Consider the following 18,999-nt stretch of genomic DNA (forward strand, 5'->3'; position numbering starts at 1 on the left):
GTAAAAAAAAATAAAGGAGTAAATGAAATATCAATAATAAAAAAAAATTTACAAGATAAATAGTATCTACTATATGTAACAGATTATCATAGTTAATTGTATTCTACGATTCATTTTATATAATCGGATGGAACTAACAATTCTTTAAATAATTTATATTTTTTACATAATGCAAAAGCCAGTGCTCTAATAAAATATCTTGACGGTTTATCGTAAATAATTGTTTCTTTTTCTCTCTTTTCACACTTGAATATCTGGCGGAGCCCGGTCGGCTCGCCTTCCCTGCTTCAAGCTGTTCACCCTTGGTTTTCGATTTCTGAACTCAGAAGCTCTTGCAGTGTGTCTAGCGGAGAGGAGAAGAGAGAGAGTGTGAGAGAGGAGTGAAGCTTCTGAATTCATGGGTTCGTGCTGTAGCGTTAGAATCAAAGCTGAGAGCCCTCTTCACAACGGTATCATTGCAGTTTCAGTATTTCTCTTATCTAGCTAATTCTTTCACCTTTTCTTTTTTGGTCTTGGAGCTGCTAAGAAATTATGGATTTTCTTTGGACTTTGTAATGATATAATTCTACCTTTTCGTTGCTGAAATATGCAATTCAGCACCACTTGCCTGTTTTCTCTCTGTTTTTTTGGATTGATTCTCTGTTGGCTCCTGCATCTGGGTTTTTAGAAACAAAGATATTTTGCTGATAAAGGAAATTATAATTTTCATCAGCTTGTGGTCCAAACTATATTTGGCTTGGTTCTAGATTTCTATGTAATTCTCTTGCTGTCCAAGCTGTCCAAACTGTATATTTGTCTTGATTCAGGTGAGCTTACAATTCTTGGAAACCAAATAAATGTTTAGCCGCAACCGACAGAGGCTGCAGCTTTTCTATACCGTTTCTATTTGAAGAGATCATTTTTTTTTTTTTTTTTTTGTTGCCAGTTTGTGAGAAGAGCGTTCACTTCTGTGTTGGAATTGTTTATATTTACTAGTTATTTGGCATTGACCTATGCAGGTGTAAACTCAACTTGTGGTAATAAAGATGGGAATGATTTGAGCAGTTCAAGCAGGAAGGTCCCATCTGTCTCGGTGCCTCAAACTCCTCGGACAGATGGTGAGATCATACAGTCCTCCAATTTGAAAAGCTTCTCCTTTAATGAACTCAAAACAGCCACCAGGAATTTCCGTCCTGATAGTGTGCTGGGTGAAGGTGGTTTTGGTTGTGTCTTTAAAGGATGGATCGATGAGCATTCATTTGCAGCTGCTAAGCCTGGGACTGGCATGATTATTGCCGTAAAGAGGCTTAACCAAGAAGGAATTCAGGGCCACAAGGAATGGCTGGTGAGTTTTATTTATACGCTTCTTCGGCTTCTTTGGCATGCAATGATTAAACACTTCTTTAGGTAGCTTTTGCAAATAGATGGCATTGCACATTATATCTTCAGGAGTTACGATTGATTAATATTGTGGAGCCTCTTGAACTATAGGCAGAAATCAACTACCTGGGTCAGCTGCATCATCCAAATCTGGTGAAATTGCTAGGTTACTGCTTAGAAGATGACCATCGGCTTCTAGTGTATGAATTTATGGCCAGGGGCAGCTTGGAGAATCATCTATTTAGGAGTGAGTAATTTTTTTTTTTTTTTTTTTTGCATTATTTACTTTTCGAGCTTTTAATGCACTTCATTTTTTAGAACCTTAAACATCTATGTTAACATTATGATCAAGAATCTTAAGCATCTTGGAACAGGGGCTTCTTATGTTCAACCGCTTTCTTGGAACCACCGTATGAAGATTGCACTTGGTGCTGCTAAGGGTATAGCATTTCTTCACAGTGACGGCGTAAAAGTGATATATCGAGATGTTAAAACTTCAAACATCCTGCTAGATAGTGTACGTTCAGCATTTTCAACTGTTATAGTTTTATGGCTTCTGTAGGGGTTCAGTCGAACATGCTCTCACCCACTTTTCATTGCAAATGGCAGAACTATGATGTCAAACTATCAGATTTTGGGTTGGCCAAGGATGGGCCTGAAAATGACAGAAGCCATGTCTCTACAAGGGTCATGGGGACCTATGGGTATGCAGCACCCGAGTATATGATCACAGGTACCTTAAAGTTTACAACTTTGTTTACCTTCACCTATTGTCTAAAAGCCTGAACTATTGCCATAAGTTTTACACGTTGTCCTCCAATATCTGTGCCAGATATACTTACTTCTCGTTTGTTTCTTGTTTCCTCACCGGAGCCAGGCAATTAATTCACATAGGCTAAGACTCTCTTTACTAAAAGGGAAAGACAGGTCCCGACTCCCAACCCAACTATCTGCAAATTTTTGTAACTAGCCATTTACCGGCAACTGCATTAATTTGTTTCTTTATAGACATGCTTCTAATGCGAAAACTTGGAATAAGAGTAAAATAAGTTACTTTTTCATCACGCTTCTGTCTTTTCAAGGAAGTTTGACGATATTAATCGAGTAGTAGCTGTGGTATTAGAGGAAGTTGTACTGAAAACTATATATTCTCCAAAGGTTATTCTGTTTTGCAATCTCAAGTCCAATTTGGGTACCATTAGATCCCAAGTTTCTCATTCTAGCTCTATTTTTTAATGCTTTTCAACCAAATTCCTCCATTAATATCTCTACATGGGGTTGCAAACTTATCTGTTTATCTGGTACCTGCAACATGGGCTATAGAGCTCTTGATGAATGCTGCAGTTTACTTCACACTTCTTCTATATTGGGATGGAATCTGATACTCCGTTCATTCTCTTCTTATAGGTCATTTAACCGCCAAAAGTGACGTATACAGTTATGGGGTTGTTCTCCTAGAAATGTTATCCGGCAAACGAGCAATTGACAAGAACAGGCCAAATAGAGAACACAATTTAGTTAATTGGGCCAAGCCTTACCTTTCCAGCAAACGAAAAGTTATTGAAGTTCTGGATGCTCGTATTGAAGGACAGTATCCATTGGCTGCAGCACTGAAAGCAGCCAACCTTGCAAATCAATGCTTATCGTTAGATCCCAAGTTCAGGCCAAACATGAATGCGGTGGTAAGAATATTAGAGCAACTTCAGGACTCTGAGGACATTGGGCGCTCACAAAATGAACACCACCAGATTTCTACTCGAAATTCAGCAAGCAACGGTCCCAAACCTAGCGGGATAAGTGCCAATGGGAGCTTGCATTAATGAGAAAATGGCTTCCTATCCCTAGCCATTTGCTTCTCATTTTCGTATATAAAACAAGGAAAAGCATTGGAGACATGCTTTACTGTTTTCTTTATTCAATCAAAGATAACAAGAATAAACGGATGTTGATTGGATAAACATCATTTTATGTGATGGAGTATGTGTTACCACCGTTGATTACTGTACAGTTCTTGCATGTTTTGTGAATGATTATAGAGAATCTTGATAACTTTATCACGTGCTACTTTTCCCATTTTATTTATTTACTGTATTTCTACAACAAATGATGTGGTGTGATCTTTTAGGACCAAATGGGAGGCTGTAGAGATTATTCACATGTTATTTACTAATTTATTTTTGTTGAAAGAACATACTTAGAACGTTGATTTGGCTTTTGCTTCATTCGCTTTAATCAATCATTCAAACAATTACCTATAAAAAGGAAGGAATCAATTCAAAATAAATTGGATTATCGTAGTTGAATGGTTTTTTCTTTTTTTCCCAGAAGAATACCCATCTAACGGACTCGACTCGAGCACCAATGGACAGAAAGTGTGTAGTATACAGTAGCAGCATAACTCCTTTCTAGTTTCTTTTATAAAGCCCAGGTTTTGTTCTGATTCGATAGTGGTTTGGGTTTGAGTTTGACAAATCATCAAACACTATCATGGGCCGAACTTGTTTTTACGAACCATAAAAAATAACCATGTAGAAAGCTTCGGCCCAATACACATCTAACTACCAGTTCCAGCTATTTTCGCTTGAAAAGGCCATCCCGCTCCAAACTTCCAAGGCGCTTCACATAACGGCCCCCCTATATAGTCTGATACACCGTCGCACCGCACCAGTTGTTCGCCTTAGCTGCGTTACGTACGAGATCCAAGCTCGCGCTCTCTCTCTCTCTCTCTCTCTCGGTAATGCTTTTATTTTCTTAAAAACCATGCGTTTTCTATCCTCTGTTCTTGTTAAATTTGTTTAGTTTGTGCATTTAAGACCTCTATATCGTCAAACAGACTGGAGGTTTGATCATATGGCTTTAATTGGAAGCATGGAATTGTTTGGCTCTATGGAATTATAATACACGATTCCGCATGAGAGGAAGCCTTCAATACATACCCAATTCCCATCTCCACCTTTTTTGCCAAACATCATGTAACTCTGTGGCTAGGGAACCTGTTGGGTTGTTTATACTCTGTATTTTCAAATGTGTATTAGAGATTTTGTACTCTCAGATTGGTCTTCCTTTGAAAAGAATGGGGAAAAAAAAAACTATAAGTTATTAACTTGTCTATCTTCTTAGTTTACTTAAGTATCATAGAGTTCGATTATGATAAGTAGTTGGTGCTAGATTTTTGTATGGGACAACGACATGCTTGTTGAAATTATTGATGGAATTTAGAGAAAAGAGAAAACCTTGTTAATTGTTTGATAGTTGGACTTTGCTATCATCATTCATCGATTTAGTTATTATCAGTGCAGAAGCGCAGAGAGGACTGAAAAAATCCATGGACCCGTTTGAAGTGGCATTTGAGGACGTAGAAGATTTTCTGCCTGATTCCCCTACTACTGGTCCTGGTCATATTGACAACGAGAACCAATTTCTGACTCCTAGTAACCCATTAACATCCCCAGCCCGACAATTTCAATTGGGACTAATGCATCCACAGGCTACAATGAAGATGAGGATGAGGAGGAAGAGGAGGATAATGTGGACCTTAACATCAGAAACATTGCACTTCGAGATGACCCTGATAAAACAGCCAAGACACGGTAAGTATAAGATTGCTAGATTTGTTTTTCAATCAGCGTTGGATTTAGGACTTCCAGCTTTGTGGGGTCATGATTTTTTTTTTTTTTCCAACAAATTAAACAAATCCTAAATGAATGGCTCCCCTAGTCTATTTCTTATCCCCTGCAGATGTTTGTGGGAATGAATCATATACCGTGGTTGAAGAAATGGTAAAAGCAACGTGTCACTAATTAATTGCTAGTTAAACATTCTATTGAATTGTAGCTTTTTCTTTGTCATTTTTCAAATGTTGTGATCGTAGATGTAGAACTAGAACCAATTCAATGCAAATTAAATTCAATATATGGTTTATTTTTATGACAAAACTGATATGCACGTCTTCGTTTTGCATATATATGGAAAATTGCAACGTTGCTCTACAATGTTGTAACTGTTTTCTTTTCAGGGCTATCCTGTCACAGTTCACAGGGGAACAGATGGAAAGATTCGAGTTCTTTCGGAGATCTCGTTTCAAAAAATCTGAAATGAGAAAGGTATGCCTTTTCTGTATCTTTTATGCATTTCTTTTCTCCTCTTTTTTCCCTTGTATAGTTTGGTTTTTTTTAAAGGCCTTGTCAGGTTATAACTTATGTTATCAACCACCCCAGTTATTTTTTTTTTCAATTGCTTCAGTTGTTTACCCCGCTTTTGTGATCTGAGTGGTGTTTATATTGAGGATCCAGCAACCTAAAATGAAACAGATCCTTAGTACTGAACATTATCGATGTCTACATTTCATGCCTGTTTAAGGAGAAAAAGAAAATCTATAACCTTTTAGGCTTGCATTTACATTAAGTAGAGGTGTTTTCTCTGTTAATCCAGAGAAAATAGGTTGGAAAATGACCTTTTAGACTTGTTGACCTCTTATTAGTCGTATCTTCATGCGGCCTTCTTGAGGGACAGCTCAAAACCTGTTGGCGATTAATTTATGAAATTGGAATTTGCCCTAATTTCTTGTTTGTTCTTTCATATGGTGAGCGCAGATGTTACTGACCATCACTGGAATGCGGACAGTTTCTGAGCCAATGGTAGTTGCAGTTTCAGCCACTGCAAAAATGTTTGTTGGTGACATTGTTGAGACTGGTATGCGTACTTTATGAAATTTCAAAACTTATGTTTACATGTATTTTCCAAAATAACTGGTGATCGTGATCACCTTTGGCAGTGGTGATCCCCATTGCTTCCTGTGAGATTTTCAATTATTCATTTCTTTTTACAAGGATGCTATTTTCAGTATCTTGCCTCACTGTCTTGATATCTTCCACTAACGCAATGTTAAAAATGGAAAGGAAAGAAAAAGGATATGTTTTTGACCAGCTGAATAGGAAAAAGAATGACTGAACTACCAGAGATAGATGTGATTGTAGCATTTTGATGCTTTCTCTATCACAATCCCCAGGATTGCATCTAAACCTAGTGCATATCTTAGTCCTGGATAATTGTATTTTCGGATTCTTGAAATTAGCTCGTTATTCTGTGTATCTTCTATTGATGCATTTCAGCTTTGCAGCTAGAACTGTTATGACCGAGAGGAAGGAATCCGGTCCTATTCGGCCTTGCCACATCAGAGAAGCATATAGAAGACTGAAGCTTGAAGGCAAAGTACCAAGGAGATCGGTGCCGAGGCTCTTCTAGGTTATGGGGCCAGACATGCATCCTTTCTTTCTAGAATTGCTAGCATGTATTTGACAATCAGGCTGGTAGATCAAGGTGTAGATTGCATCCATAGACCACATTTATGCTCGATCCATTTTATGCCAAACTGGAGGGCAGGACCATATCACATTTAAAAAATTAGCTTAATCTGCATAAAGTTGTAGGATTCGGCCTTTTCTTGTATACAGCAGTTTCTTGGTTCTTTTGTGAATGAAATTTGGAGTAAAGTGAAGCCAAACTTGCACCAAATACACAACGTACGAATCTGGCTCCATAGTCTAGAATGAGTATGCCCCAACAATCTATTTTTAATTGGGTTCTTCTATTTATCATTCCTACATCATACACCTGCTAAAAAAAAAAAAAAAGATAAAATATAAAAGCAGGTGTGTGGTGTAGAGTTTGAGAAAGATAGAAACATAAATGATGCATTTCAATTTCATTCATGTTTTAAAAATGAAAATTTCTACTTGGCAGTTCTATATCACACATCTACTTTTTTTTTTATATATTTTTATATTCTTTTCCCTCAACATGTGTAGTATAGCGTTGCTGAGTAGAGTAACTCTTAAAAATTTAGAATTTGGACAAAATTTGTAAAACTTGACGTCCTTCTTAAAGAGATAAAAAAGTATAATTACTTTTAGAATGTTACTAATTATACAGTTCACGGGTAAGATTTTCAATTATTTTACTTGGTCCGAAAAAAAGTTATAGAAGAAACTCTTTATAAAGAAAGAAAAGAAAATGTAACATACTGTAATATTAAGTATAAGCCTCAAATAGATAAGTTTCAAACAAATATTTTATAAAAAAAAAAATCTTATGAGTGTAACTGGTCTAGCTCGGTGCGGCTTTGGAGATATTTTGAAATCGATCCGGTATATACTGATTTTAAAAATTTAAGAACTGATACAGACCGATTTATCACCGAAATTTCGATTTGGTTTGGTTTAGTTTTTGGATTTACCATTTACATGTATGACACTATGTAAGTTTAATATTATAATTTTTTTAATACTAAAATTAATTGTGAGAATTAAATTAGTATTTATTACTAATTTAAATATTTATTATCAACAATTACTAATTCATTAATGTTCAATTAAATTAGTAATATAAGTAGTGCTAACTTATGAGTGAGATTAACAAACTTGAATAATAAAATTAAAATAGTATAATTAATGTCTAATTATACTAGTATATTAATTTTATGTTACAAGATTAATAGACTTGAATAATAAGATTAAAATTTCATGTTATATAATTAAAAATTTAACATATAATATATACAATAATATAAAAAACTAAAAATATATATATGGGTCCGGTTCAGTTTAAACTGATTTTCAAAATATCAAAACTAGTACCGCACTCGACCGTTTTCGATTTTTAAAAATCGGTACCACATCATATCAGTTACAAAACTGGATCGTTGGATTCGATTTGTTCCGATTCAACCGATTTTATGGTTTTTTCTTACACCCCTAGATCCTATTAATATAAAAATAATTTTTTTACACTTTTTTTTTTTAAATAAGATCTACTTTTTTATAAAAATTTATCTATTTAAAATTTATTAATATCATTTCTTCAAGTCAAAACTGTTTTTAGGTTGTAATCAATCAAGCCCGGGTCGGCTGGCACAATCGGCCTTGTTTTATTATGTTCGAACCGATTTGACCCGCCGGCCCAATATGTAAATTTCTCCTATGCGCAGGGTCTAAACTCAGGATATCGAGGAGAATTTCGATGCTAGGCTTTACGAAAGGGGACGCCGTTGGACACAGCCTTCAGATCCAAGTAAAAGGTGTTGGCTTGTTTCTGTTCTTCGAAGCTCTTGTTCATCGAGGTAAATCTATCCTGTCCCTTTTGATTGATCGAGAAAAATAAAGATAAACCCGGAGGCTTAGTTTGGTTGCCGACAAACCGCTGGAAGAAACATGATTTGGAAATATTTTTTCTTGATAAGCGAGAATGTGGGAATCTTGAAAGAGTTTCTATTCGGGTGAAGCTGTGCTTTGAGATTCCCCTTCGATCCTCTATTCCCGCGATTTCCCTAAAGCCGATCAAAAAGCTTTTTATTTGAAACCTTAGTCGGGCTCCGTTTGGTTGGCTCGAAGTCTCAGGAGTCAGGAGGGAGGAACGAAAGTTTTAGGCGTGGACGATCTTATCTAATTTAATTATTATAATTTTTTTAAATTCTTATACAAAATATAATATACAATTCAAAATTTTTAAATTTTTAAATAAAAATTATATTACAAAATTATATTTTAATAATATTTTATTTAATTTTTAATTTTTATCTCGTTTATTTTACAAAATCAATTCTTTTATATATTCATTATACAATTGGTATACAGTCGTTGGCGTCATGTCAGATTTTAAAAAAAATGATATATAGAAACGAAAAAAGCTATAGGCAGTCTGGAGCAAGCGCGGGGCAAATGCATCTGACGTGAAAAAATAAAAATGCACCGTTTCACTCCCTCTCTGCATTCCCAGATCTCTACTCTCCCTCCTTCCATTTTCCTCCCTCTCTGTGTTTCTCTCCCTTAAAGACGAATTCCATTTTGCCGAGATTCTGTGTTTCTTTTCCTCGAAGACAAAGACCTCTCTCCATTTTTCTGGATTTCTCTCTGAGCCAGAATTTTCTTCAATGAGTAGACTTAACAAGTAAAATATTTAATTAAATAGATAGAGTATAGAGTCAGGATTCGAACTTAGAACCTGACTCTGATACCATGTAAGATAAATATAAGAGATATGTTTTGGCTTGGCTAACATGCCTCAGCTGTGTAGTGTTTCATTATATTTATAATTGTACAATTGAACTGTCAAGAGTATAATAAGGAAACAAACATGAGAAAAATAGGGAAACAATCAAGTACAAGTCTGTTGAAGATTATTTTGAATTTGAACTAGTAACAGAATCGATGGAGTTGATTAGTGCACGTGCTCCTGGATTTTCTGCTGAAGATGCTGATAGTCTAACAGGAGGATGGCTCTGTACACGAGCCCACTCCTACTTTATATACAACAAAACCATACAGATGCCATGAAAACAAAGATTAATGCAGATGCATATGATAGACCCAGAACCAAGCTTTGTTTTTTTATTTCGGGTTTTTAGTGCTGGAGTTTTTGTTCATAGGGTTGTGTAACTGTTTTTGGATGGGTCTGGGACTATGAGGTGGGGTTTTGGAATGAGGTTGGACATGATCAACGCTTGGCGTTTTGGAAGTATTGAAAATTGAGGTCCTAGACTGGATGAATGCGGATTTTCCAAATCTTTGGTACTTGTCTGGGTCAACTACTAGTATAAAATTGTTAAGCGAAATGTTCAAGAAGTTGAGCCTACCAAGCGGAGGAAAATCAAAAGAGAAAAGTACAATTCAAGGAGTTGTTAGACACGTCTAAATATTTTAATGCCCGAAGAACCAAGATGGTTTTACATTGTCTGAACCGACGAGAATGAACCATTTCTCGTGGTGGGTTCAAATCCAATGCTCTCTCCAAACTGGTTCTTGAACAAATTAACATATGCCAAGCTTGGAAGGGACCAAAACCAACCAGGCACATACCCTTGCAAAGAGTTCCTAGAGACATCAAGAATCCGCAACTGTGACATGTTCTTGAGGAACCTCCATGAGGTGATGCCGCTTAAATAATGGAGACCCCACGGTCTTAGACAAACAAGGCGACTCAGAAGCAATGTGGGTAGCAATTCCCCAGATCAGACGAGCGGGAAGACGATGACTAACACGAACACACAATTGAAAGAAAACCTAAACGCCAGATGAGCAGGAAGACGAAGACCCAGACGATGCTGAGCTCTGTTTCAGTGAGTTGTTTCTTCTTTCTTTCCTATTTCGGTTTCTGACAGGCTTCTTTTCCTCTTCTACTTGTATAAAAAAATGTTAAATACAGTCGCCTTTGTGCAAACAATGCGTAACCAGTGTTGATGTGGAAAAAAAACTTAAACGCATCGTTTCGAAAAAAACTAAACGCACGCGGCCCCTCTCCACAGTTTCCCTCTCCATAATTTCTCTCCTCAGTTTCTTCAGTTTAATGTGTTTGGAGACGGGCTACACATAAGTCTCACACTCCTGTACATCACTTAAAAATATGTGATTTTATTTTTTTATCCTTGTGCTTCATATTTCATATTTCTTAAGTATGAGGATAAAAAAGTAAAATCACATATTTTTAAGTGGTGTGCAGAAGTGTGGGGCTTATGTCTAGAATTTTTCATGCGTTTGAGGAGCTCGAACCTTCCACGAACCGCAACCTCCTCCCTTCCTCGACGGGGTGTCCAGGGTACAGATCATTCCCTCGACAGAACGTCCCTCCCCTCTTCGTCTACACGAGGCTTCCCTCCTTAGACCGAAACTGAGGCGTTACGATTCAAGTCATCCCTCCCCTTGTCGCAACCCTAACCCTAGCCCCTCCCCAAGTTGTTGCTCTCTCCCCCTCATACTCTTGCTTGTGCCGTAACCCCTCATGTGCAAACACGCCTCTGATCCCTATCTTTGCGGTTGATACGGCCACCGAGGAGTCTGTTGTGATTGATTCCCGCATGGGCATTTTTTGTGTCCTTGAGCTGAGTTTTTCTCTTGTTTTAGTTGTGATTCATTCATTATATGTTCATTTTCCCCTAGTTTAGTTTTGATTGCTATGTATTTTCTCCCTGAGTTGGTTTCGTATTTGGCCCTCTACCTCTTCACAATTGAAGCTTTCAATAGAACCTCTTCCCACAGATAAATCTAACTGAATAAAAAAAACTATAGCATTGTGAATCTCTCTCTCTCGTTATGCGCCATCTTTCATTTTCTCTTTTGCCTCCCAAGAACTCTTCAGCCTATATTTTGGCTCATTTGATTTTTGTTAATTTTCTTAGTTTCTGACTAAAATTCTGATTATAGTTGGGCGGGTATGATCGTACTAGAGTGTACTGTAGTGGATTGAGGTTGGGGAAAGGAAGATTCACCTGACCATTATGTTTGGGACGGCGATTAGGTATATGGCAAAGAAGCCCAAACCCAAGATGAAACCAATAGAGCTCAAAACGCCGCCAGAGCAAACGCAGACCATAACCAGGGTCATCTTTGACATCGTCAAGGAGCATGGTCCTCTCACCATCGCAGATACCTGGGATCATGTTAAGGTTTACTTCTATCTACCGTTGTCTCTTCATATATTTTTACCCATAAGATTACACATGAAGAATCTATCTCTGTTATTTTTTTCCAAGTATATATTGTTTACGAAAGAATATGCTAATGATACAAACCTCTTTGACTATAAGGCAGTGAAAGAGCAGCAAAGAAATGCTAGCTGTGTGGGCTGACATTAGTTCTACCCCATTTTCAATTTGCTTACTTTCTGCTCCCATATGAATCATGATTTCTGAAATTCTCATATGCCAATAACGTAGTCTAGCTAATGGTTATTTCCATTTTGAGTCACATAGTGCATCGGGCTGACTTAGATAATTAAATGGTTATGTTTTGCAATCTGATATATAATCAAACCTTTTTGTTCTCTAATCTTGAGGGGTTATTTTCTTCTTTGTGGATGTGCAAATTTGAGAATTCATTAATAGACTTCATAGATCATCGCCCATTAAGAATGCGTTTCTCTTTAGTGGGGTTCTACCCTAGATGATATGGTATTGTATGTATGAGTGGGAGAAGACAGAGAGAAGAAATGGGGTTTTTCAAAAACTGTGTTTCTCTACTCCATTTCTTGCAAGGACTTGTTGCACGCTAGTTGGGTACTTCCATAATTTATTTGGGTTTGGAAATACATTACTAGAACGTGAGACTGTAAGAGTTGGATTGTTTACCATTCTTGTAGGAGGTAAGTCCCTAACGCCTCATATTTTAATTTCATTCATTGATAGTGAAATTTTCCCTTTTGCCGAATTGTCTATGGATGTAGGCCATAGTGCCAAATCATGTTAATTGTTGTCCCTTGTTTGTAGTTGGGTTTTTCTTTACTTATCTATACTCTTAGTAGATTTTTACCTTTGGATTGGTGTGGTTGGTGTATTATCAAATTTTTGTTGCTTGAGTTGTTCTTTGAAATAGTTTGTAAATCAATTGCTGAAAGTCTTCACCACAACATTATGCCATGCCATGGAAACTAGGGCTTCTTTGGTACATGTGTTAGTTTTATTTTGAGCATGAAAGAGAGAGATTAATGCTTATGCACTAGTGAGATATTATCTGTTAGTTTTCTTGTGCAGAAGTGTGGTGGCAGCATCATGTACAGTACATATCAGGAGAACATGTGATTTAATGAAATTAGTGGCATTTATATACCCCTTGATCACAATAGTGTAATGTTTTTTGTTTTTTGAATTGAGTTACTTTGGGTGCTACTAACTATGGAACTGATCTTTTACTTGGGAAGTGCTGTTGCTGTGCTTTTTTCAATTGCTGCATTCCACCTCTGGCGAAGTTTCATGATCGCACATGTTTATCTAACACAAATTTACAATTTTCTGTTGACATTTTTGTGTCTTAAATCATATTCAGGATGTTGGTTTGAGAGGTTTGACGAGCAAAAGGCACATGAAAATAGTGTTAAGATGGATGAGAGAAAGGCAGAAGCTGAGGCAAATATGCAACCATGTAGGACCTAACAAGCAATTTCTATATACAACTTGGTTCGCAAAGCCCAACATCAAGCAGGCAAAAACAGTTAATGATTCCTCACAACAAAAGTTCCCTTAAATTTCAAGCTTGCTCATGAAATCCTATTTGCTACAACAATTGATGTAGAATCACAGGCTAAATGCCACAGCAAAGAAGTCCTGAGTGTAATTTTCTCGTAAAATGCTGAATAGTGAATACAGTCGCCAGTGACTAGTGGTTTTATGTTATAACTTAGTCTGAATGCGTAATTTAAGTGTTAGAAGTTATGTAGGCTGCTTACTCAGTGCAATGTAATAGTTGGGGACTCTCTTTGTGGCATTTTGCCTCTTATGATTGTGCCATGACAGACTAAATTGGTTGTAAAATAGCAGTTTTGTATAATCAATGGAGGCAATGGTTTTGGGCATTCAAAACTGTACAGCAACTTATTGCACATTCTTGTTCCGTATAATTGTCTTATTACATCCAATGAATATGACCCAAAAAATTTGCATATTGTGAATCATTCTCAGCATGCAGATATTGAGATATTAGGATCTTTACCACCCAATGAAGCTAATGATACCGACCATACAAAACCCAACTCCAGCATAAATAAATGTGGTACATATCTGCTTTGACCATAACAAACCATACCCAACATAAATAAATGTTGTACATATCTGTTTTGACCATACAAAACCACAGGACTCTTAACATTAAATAATAACAAGTCACAAATTTTACAATTAAACATAAATAAACTCGCTCATATCAAATTAATCCGGTTGTGATCATATCAGTCTTCCGTTCAGTTTTTGGGTAGCGGTAGAAGGGTTTTATTATGTTCGGTTGAGGTAGAGGTTTTGTTTTCTACGTGCGCAGAAAACTCTAAAACCTTTAAGGATTAACAATCTTCTTGGCAACCAAGCTGCAATCCAGATTTTTTTTTTTTTTTTTTTTTTTGCCTTGGCATGCTATTTGGAATCAAATTGTGGGGTTCTCATTGACTATTATAGCATAAAAATAATTCAATATTGTGACCTTTCTTTTTGAAAGTTTTCTGGTTTAGAAACTTCTTTTAGCAAGTAAAAATTGCAGGCTTTATATATTAGGATCAAGTAATGATTGTGATGTTAGGCAGCATCATGAGGAGGTACAGTCCACCATACTATAGTCCTCTCGGATATGGCGGCCGAGGGAGAAGCCCTCCCAGAAGGGGATACGGTGGCGGCTCGGGCTATGGTAGGCGAAAGGAACAGAACCACGGAAGCCTTTTGGTCCGCAATATTCCACTGGATTGTAGGTAATGTTTCCGCTTACCAAGGTTGTCGCAGGGTTTGTGGTTCAATGTAGCCATAGGAGGGTTTTTTTGGAGGTAGAAGATCACTCCTTTGCGGCTGTTGATTTGTCAAAACAAGTGCTTTATTTCTGTTTGCAGACCAGAAGAAATTCGGGTTCCATTTGAGAGATTCGGACTTGTTAGGGATGTGTATATCCCCAAGGACTACTACTCGGGGTGAGCTTTTACCTTTAGAAATTTGAAAAGGTCGTGTAACATTCCTGCTAATTCTTTGATTCATTATGGCAATCGATTGTTGGGGGAAATAATTTTATCAAAGTATTAGGTGTCGTGGTCTGTTCACTTGGAGTTGGGAACAAGCTTCGAGCATAATTAATCTGTATTCAGCCAAGTTTTTAGCTTTAAAGACGTATTTGTTTTAAATTAGTTTAACATTAGTTTTTTCATGACAAACTGCGTCATTGTCCTACACTAGCTGATCAATTAGGCCTGGTTTGTTTTCAAGAATCCAAAATTTTGAAAACTTTGAAAACCTCCCATTTCATCGTTACAACTTTCTCAAATTCTCACACAAAATAAAATAAACAATTCAATTTTTTCAAATTTCAAAACAAAAATAATATTAAAAAATATATTCTAAAATTATTTTATTTGACTTTTTAATTTTAATCTCAACTCATCTCATCTCATCTCATATATGAAAATAAACAAAACCTTAGTTTGAATTTTTTTTAAATGTTTAAGGGGTCATTGAAACTGTCAAAAAGCTATCTTAACTGTTGACTTGCCTAAATGAGACAAGCCAAAGCTTGTGGCTCAAGGTTGGTGTGTTGAATATATTGCTTGACAAAAAGCATGGATTTGATAAACACGAGTTCTTTTGACATTATGGAAATTGGGCGTTTCTATTTCATGTGGCTATTCTTTGCAAGCACATTCATTGGATGGACAAGTTATGTCTAGTTGTACTCTCTCACTTTACTTTCTTTTATTTTCTTTGCACTTTAGATAAGGTACAGAAGTTGGGGATGCAAAAGTTGTATATTGAGTTACATTATATGCTATTTATGACGGTTTTATCTTTCCTTTTTATAGTGAATTAAATTTTGAACTGGTTTGTCAGGGGGTATATTGGTTTGAACTTTGAACTTATAACAAGCCCAAGCCCCACTTTTGAAGACCTACTGTTTATCATTGCGTAACATCTTGGTCTCCAAGACTCTTGAGTAATGAAGAATGTTCCTTTATGAAGAGAAATTATATAATTACACATTCAATAGACGTTTGATGAGGTGGAAGATTTATTCTTGACCAATTGAAGAGTACCTGAAGGGATTTTTAAGTTTGTGGGAACGTTGATTTCAAGTGCATCCTATAATTACAAGAATGTGGAGAATTTTCAAGTCACTTGCATCTTTTGAAGTTGACTTTCATACTTGCACTTGAAGGACAGCACTAAGCTTGGATTCTAGCTTCTTTAAGTAAATTCAGCATGCACTTATCTGGAACTGCTTTGGAAGTAATATTTAGATGTATAAATCAGTGCTCTCCTACAATCAGTGTTTGCTCAGATTGTATAGTACCTGAAAGGTATACCAAATAACGACATTGTGGTGGTATCATACTGTGCTAATTTTGACAAGTCAGTGCTCTCATGCAATTGGTGTTTGCTCAGGTTTAATCTTAACATCAAATGAAGCTCTGCTCTGTCTTCTTTCTAGGCAACCTGGAGGATTTGCATTTGTGCAGTTTGTGGATCCTTATGAGGCCTCAGAGGCTCAATATCACATGAATGGGAAAATTTTTGCTGGGAGAGAGATATCTGTGTTTGTTGCTGCTGAAACAAGGGAAAGGCCAGAAGCGATGTGTCATAGGGCTAGGGTTAGGTAGTTTTCTCTCAACTCCCTTCTCAAAGTCTGGGAGTTTTGTTTAACACATATATTTTATTTATTTAGAAGTTCCTCTAATATGTTGTACTTTTTGCAGAGGACCTTCAGGCTATGGGGGACAACGGTCATCTTATTATGGTATGTTGTTTCTTACAATTTGCATTCTTGCTTTCCAGAATTTCTGTAATCCGTAAAACTCCCATTGCTATATAACAGAACTTATCAAAAACAAATTGCTCATATATCATTGAAGGTATAGCCCCATTGTTTTTCGCATCTTGCAGTCAAGAATTAGCTACCCTTTTACTCTACCCTTTGGAATACCTTTGAGATTCTTGTTGCATTTCTAATGGCTATGCCAATAAGATTCCTGAAAATTTGGGGTTGTTTGGATTGTTAGTTAAGCAGCTTGGTCCGAAATGATTAATTTCGTTTTACATTAAAAACTGTTGTTTCCTTCTCCTATCTTTTTCATGTGAAGTAACCGTAATGAATTTCATTGAAAGCATAGGCATCAAGTCTTTTTCATGTTTAGATTTCAGTTGAACTGTGTGTGGGCTGTCTATTTGTTTGAGTGGGTCAATTTGTGATCAATCCTGAACTTCAGGAAGATTGGTGAATTTAGGTCCTCTGTTAAGCTCAAGCTCGTGTTCGGAAGTTGAAGACTTGGCCCTTAAAATCTCATACCTTAAAAAATTCCTGGAAAAGACTTGATGTCTATGCTTTCAACCAAACACCTCTTTCCCTACTACTTTTTTTTTTTTTTTCATGGAAGACCAATAAGTTTGACGCTATATTTCATATATTTTCATCTTTGAATTTAGACATTCCTTTCTAGCAATTAGGATGTCACTTCTTCAAGAGGTCTACTAAATTTTCTTTTGGTAAGTAAGTAGATGTCTACCAAAAACTTCAGTGCTTCCATTCTTCTACCCAGCCAACTGAATGTAAGGTTAGGTTAACGAGTGGGCTTATGGGATTCCATAATTCTGTCTGATAATCGCTCATATTTTGGACCCCTTTTTCTTCCTTTTTGATTTTTTAAATCAAAGCCTCTGTTCGGAAAGGGAGACAGTTCATGTCTCCCACATTGAGAAGAATGGCAAGGTATAGCAAAATCAATGGCCGAGATATCATTTCATGTGTCATCTTTCTATTGACGATTCGATTGTTGTTACTTATCATAGAAAATTTCTTCAAGATGCCTACTAGCTCAGCTGCTATTGTTTGCTGAGGGTAGCAGTTTCCCATTAAAGGTGGAAGTGAAGAATCTGGAAGTTATATGAGTTTTTCAATTCAGTGTCATCATTAGAGCTTTGGATTTTTTTTGTTTTTATAATGATTACGTTACTCCTGTTTAAAATAATCTTCTTTTGAATCTGATATCTAAGAACATTCTCGGTCTCGTTCACTATCCCCACGCTCCCCTGGCCATCCGTCAGGTTCTAAAAATCAATACCGCTCAAGGTAACTTGCAAGTTTACTAACTGCCCAAATCTCTATTACAGTGGTCACTTGGGCAGGTTAATACGTTTGTGGATTATATTCAAATCATCAGGTCCTACTCACCTGTACCAAGACGAAGGGCGGACTATTCAGTTTCCCCGGGTAGAAGGCAAGCAGACCACCCTCGATCACCAGGAGGTCCTCGAAGAGAGCAAAATGCTGATCACGGCAGGTCTTACTCTCCAGGTTATGCTAATGCTGCTGATCAAAATGAAAACTGCAACGGGTATTGCGAGTAAGTTGTATCTCTGTCAACTGTTTCAAATTTTTACCCATCCAGTGCTCGATAAAATAGAAGTCATGTTCTTTGAATTGCTTTGTGGTCATGAAGTGATTGTTTCTCTAGCACAAGTGAGAGAGTGAATCCTCGTAATCAGTTTGGAAGCTATGATCGCTATGGTGTCTGTTGCCGCATGGTTACTACAGTTGACATTCTTATGCTACAGAACTTATCCACTGAAAAGAGAGTTACAGAGGAAGTGCTGTGCATGTTTATATATATATATATATACCAACTGCCAGAAATTTAAAATTCTACTCGATACGGATTATTTACAGATACATATAGACTATAGAGACAGAGACAGAGAGATCTTTATAAATAAAAAATGTATTGATAATGATATATGACCATTTATTTCCGATTGTATGTTATGCTGTAGGAAATCAACATACGAGGTTGAGGAAGCAAGAGGTCACTGGAAGTCATCGAGAGGTAGAGCCTCGAGATCGCCCTCTGGATCCAGGTCTAGATGAAGAAAAGACAAATGAATTTTGATTTCATCTTCAGGCTTTGTGTGCAACCGTGGGAACGAACAAGTCAAAATATTAAATTTCGTGTTGCATGTTAGAACCCATAGATCCTTTGATGGTTTGATTTCATCTGTATAAAAAGACTCGACCTTGATGCTCCAATCTTAGAGATATGTTTATGATGATTTCCGATCCTTTATTGTTCCGAGTGTCTTGCAGTTTAATTGGATCTCTCGACCTAAATTATACAAAGATGACCTCAATTGGTGCATGTCAAAGG

General features: G+C 36.7%; 4 protein-coding genes across 7 annotated transcripts; all 4 read left to right on the forward strand.

Annotated features, from left to right (window-relative positions):
* Nucleotides 1-229: 229 nt before the first annotated feature.
* LOC121246417 (receptor-like cytoplasmic kinase 176) lies at nt 230-3,402 on the forward strand. 4 transcript variants are annotated; one of them, XM_041144569.1, is made up of 6 exons: nt 230-449; nt 999-1,324; nt 1,471-1,606; nt 1,734-1,876; nt 1,969-2,092; nt 2,767-3,402. In XM_041144569.1, exons 1-6 carry the CDS (start codon nt 398-400, stop codon nt 3,177-3,179), a joined length of 1,194 nt encoding a protein of 397 aa, XP_041000503.1. In that variant the 5' UTR covers nt 230-397; the 3' UTR covers nt 3,180-3,402. The 4 variants fall into 4 exon arrangements, with proteins under 4 accessions (XP_041000503.1, XP_041000505.1, XP_041000506.1 ...); XM_041144571.1 differs by lacking the exon at nt 2,767-3,402 and adding an exon at nt 2,192-2,423; XM_041144572.1 differs by lacking the exon at nt 2,767-3,402 and adding an exon at nt 2,237-2,423.
* A 1,392-nt stretch (nt 3,403-4,794) lies between these two features.
* Nucleotides 4,795-6,856, forward strand: LOC121246480 (transcription initiation factor TFIID subunit 11-like; the record flags this gene model as incomplete). The annotated part of the gene is made up of 4 exons (XM_041144660.1): nt 4,795-4,949; nt 5,375-5,462; nt 5,952-6,051; nt 6,479-6,856. Coding segments are annotated over 4 exons (468 nt in total), but the record flags the coding sequence as incomplete, so codon positions are not given.
* Nucleotides 6,857-11,409: 4,553 nt separating this feature from the next.
* LOC121246472 lies at nt 11,410-13,445 on the forward strand. Its single transcript, XM_041144651.1, has 2 exons — nt 11,410-11,794; nt 13,170-13,445. The coding sequence occupies exons 1-2, from the start codon at nt 11,627-11,629 to the stop codon at nt 13,365-13,367; spliced, it is 366 nt and encodes a 121-aa protein (XP_041000585.1). The 5' UTR covers nt 11,410-11,626; the 3' UTR covers nt 13,368-13,445.
* A 971-nt stretch (nt 13,446-14,416) lies between these two features.
* On the forward strand, nt 14,417-18,722 carry LOC121246453 (serine/arginine-rich SC35-like splicing factor SCL30). The gene is made up of 7 exons (XM_041144622.1): nt 14,417-14,574; nt 14,710-14,787; nt 16,293-16,457; nt 16,558-16,598; nt 17,852-17,927; nt 18,019-18,201; nt 18,629-18,722. Exons 1-7 carry the CDS (start codon nt 14,417-14,419, stop codon nt 18,720-18,722), a joined length of 795 nt encoding a protein of 264 aa, XP_041000556.1.
* Nucleotides 18,723-18,999: the final 277 nt, after the last annotated feature.

The sequence above is a fragment of the Juglans microcarpa x Juglans regia genome, chromosome 1S, assembly GCF_004785595.1.
Source record: "Juglans microcarpa x Juglans regia isolate MS1-56 chromosome 1S, Jm3101_v1.0, whole genome shotgun sequence".
Lineage (NCBI taxonomy): Eukaryota > Viridiplantae > Streptophyta > Magnoliopsida > Fagales > Juglandaceae > Juglans > Juglans microcarpa x Juglans regia.

Excerpts from the sequence above, each read along its gene's own strand:
- LOC121246453 (XM_041144622.1), top strand. The coding sequence starts at position 14,417 with ATGAGGAGGTACAGTCCACCATACTATAGTCCTCTCGGATATGGCGGC. Across the intron at positions 14,575-14,709 it reads AATATTCCACTGGATTGTAG|ACCAGAAGAAATTCGGGTTC; the intron begins GTAATGTTTCCG and ends TTCTGTTTGCAG. Across the intron at positions 16,599-17,851 it reads ACAACGGTCATCTTATTATG|AACATTCTCGGTCTCGTTCA; the intron begins GTATGTTGTTTC and ends CTGATATCTAAG.
- LOC121246472 (XM_041144651.1), top strand. The coding sequence starts at position 11,627 with ATGTTTGGGACGGCGATTAGGTATATGGCAAAGAAGCCCAAACCCAAG. Across the intron at positions 11,795-13,169 it reads ATACCTGGGATCATGTTAAG|GATGTTGGTTTGAGAGGTTT; the intron begins GTTTACTTCTAT and ends AATCATATTCAG.
- LOC121246417 (XM_041144569.1), top strand. The coding sequence starts at position 398 with ATGGGTTCGTGCTGTAGCGTTAGAATCAAAGCTGAGAGCCCTCTTCAC. Across the intron at positions 450-998 it reads TGAGAGCCCTCTTCACAACG|GTGTAAACTCAACTTGTGGT; the intron begins GTATCATTGCAG and ends TGACCTATGCAG. Across the intron at positions 2,093-2,766 it reads ACCCGAGTATATGATCACAG|GTCATTTAACCGCCAAAAGT; the intron begins GTACCTTAAAGT and ends CTCTTCTTATAG.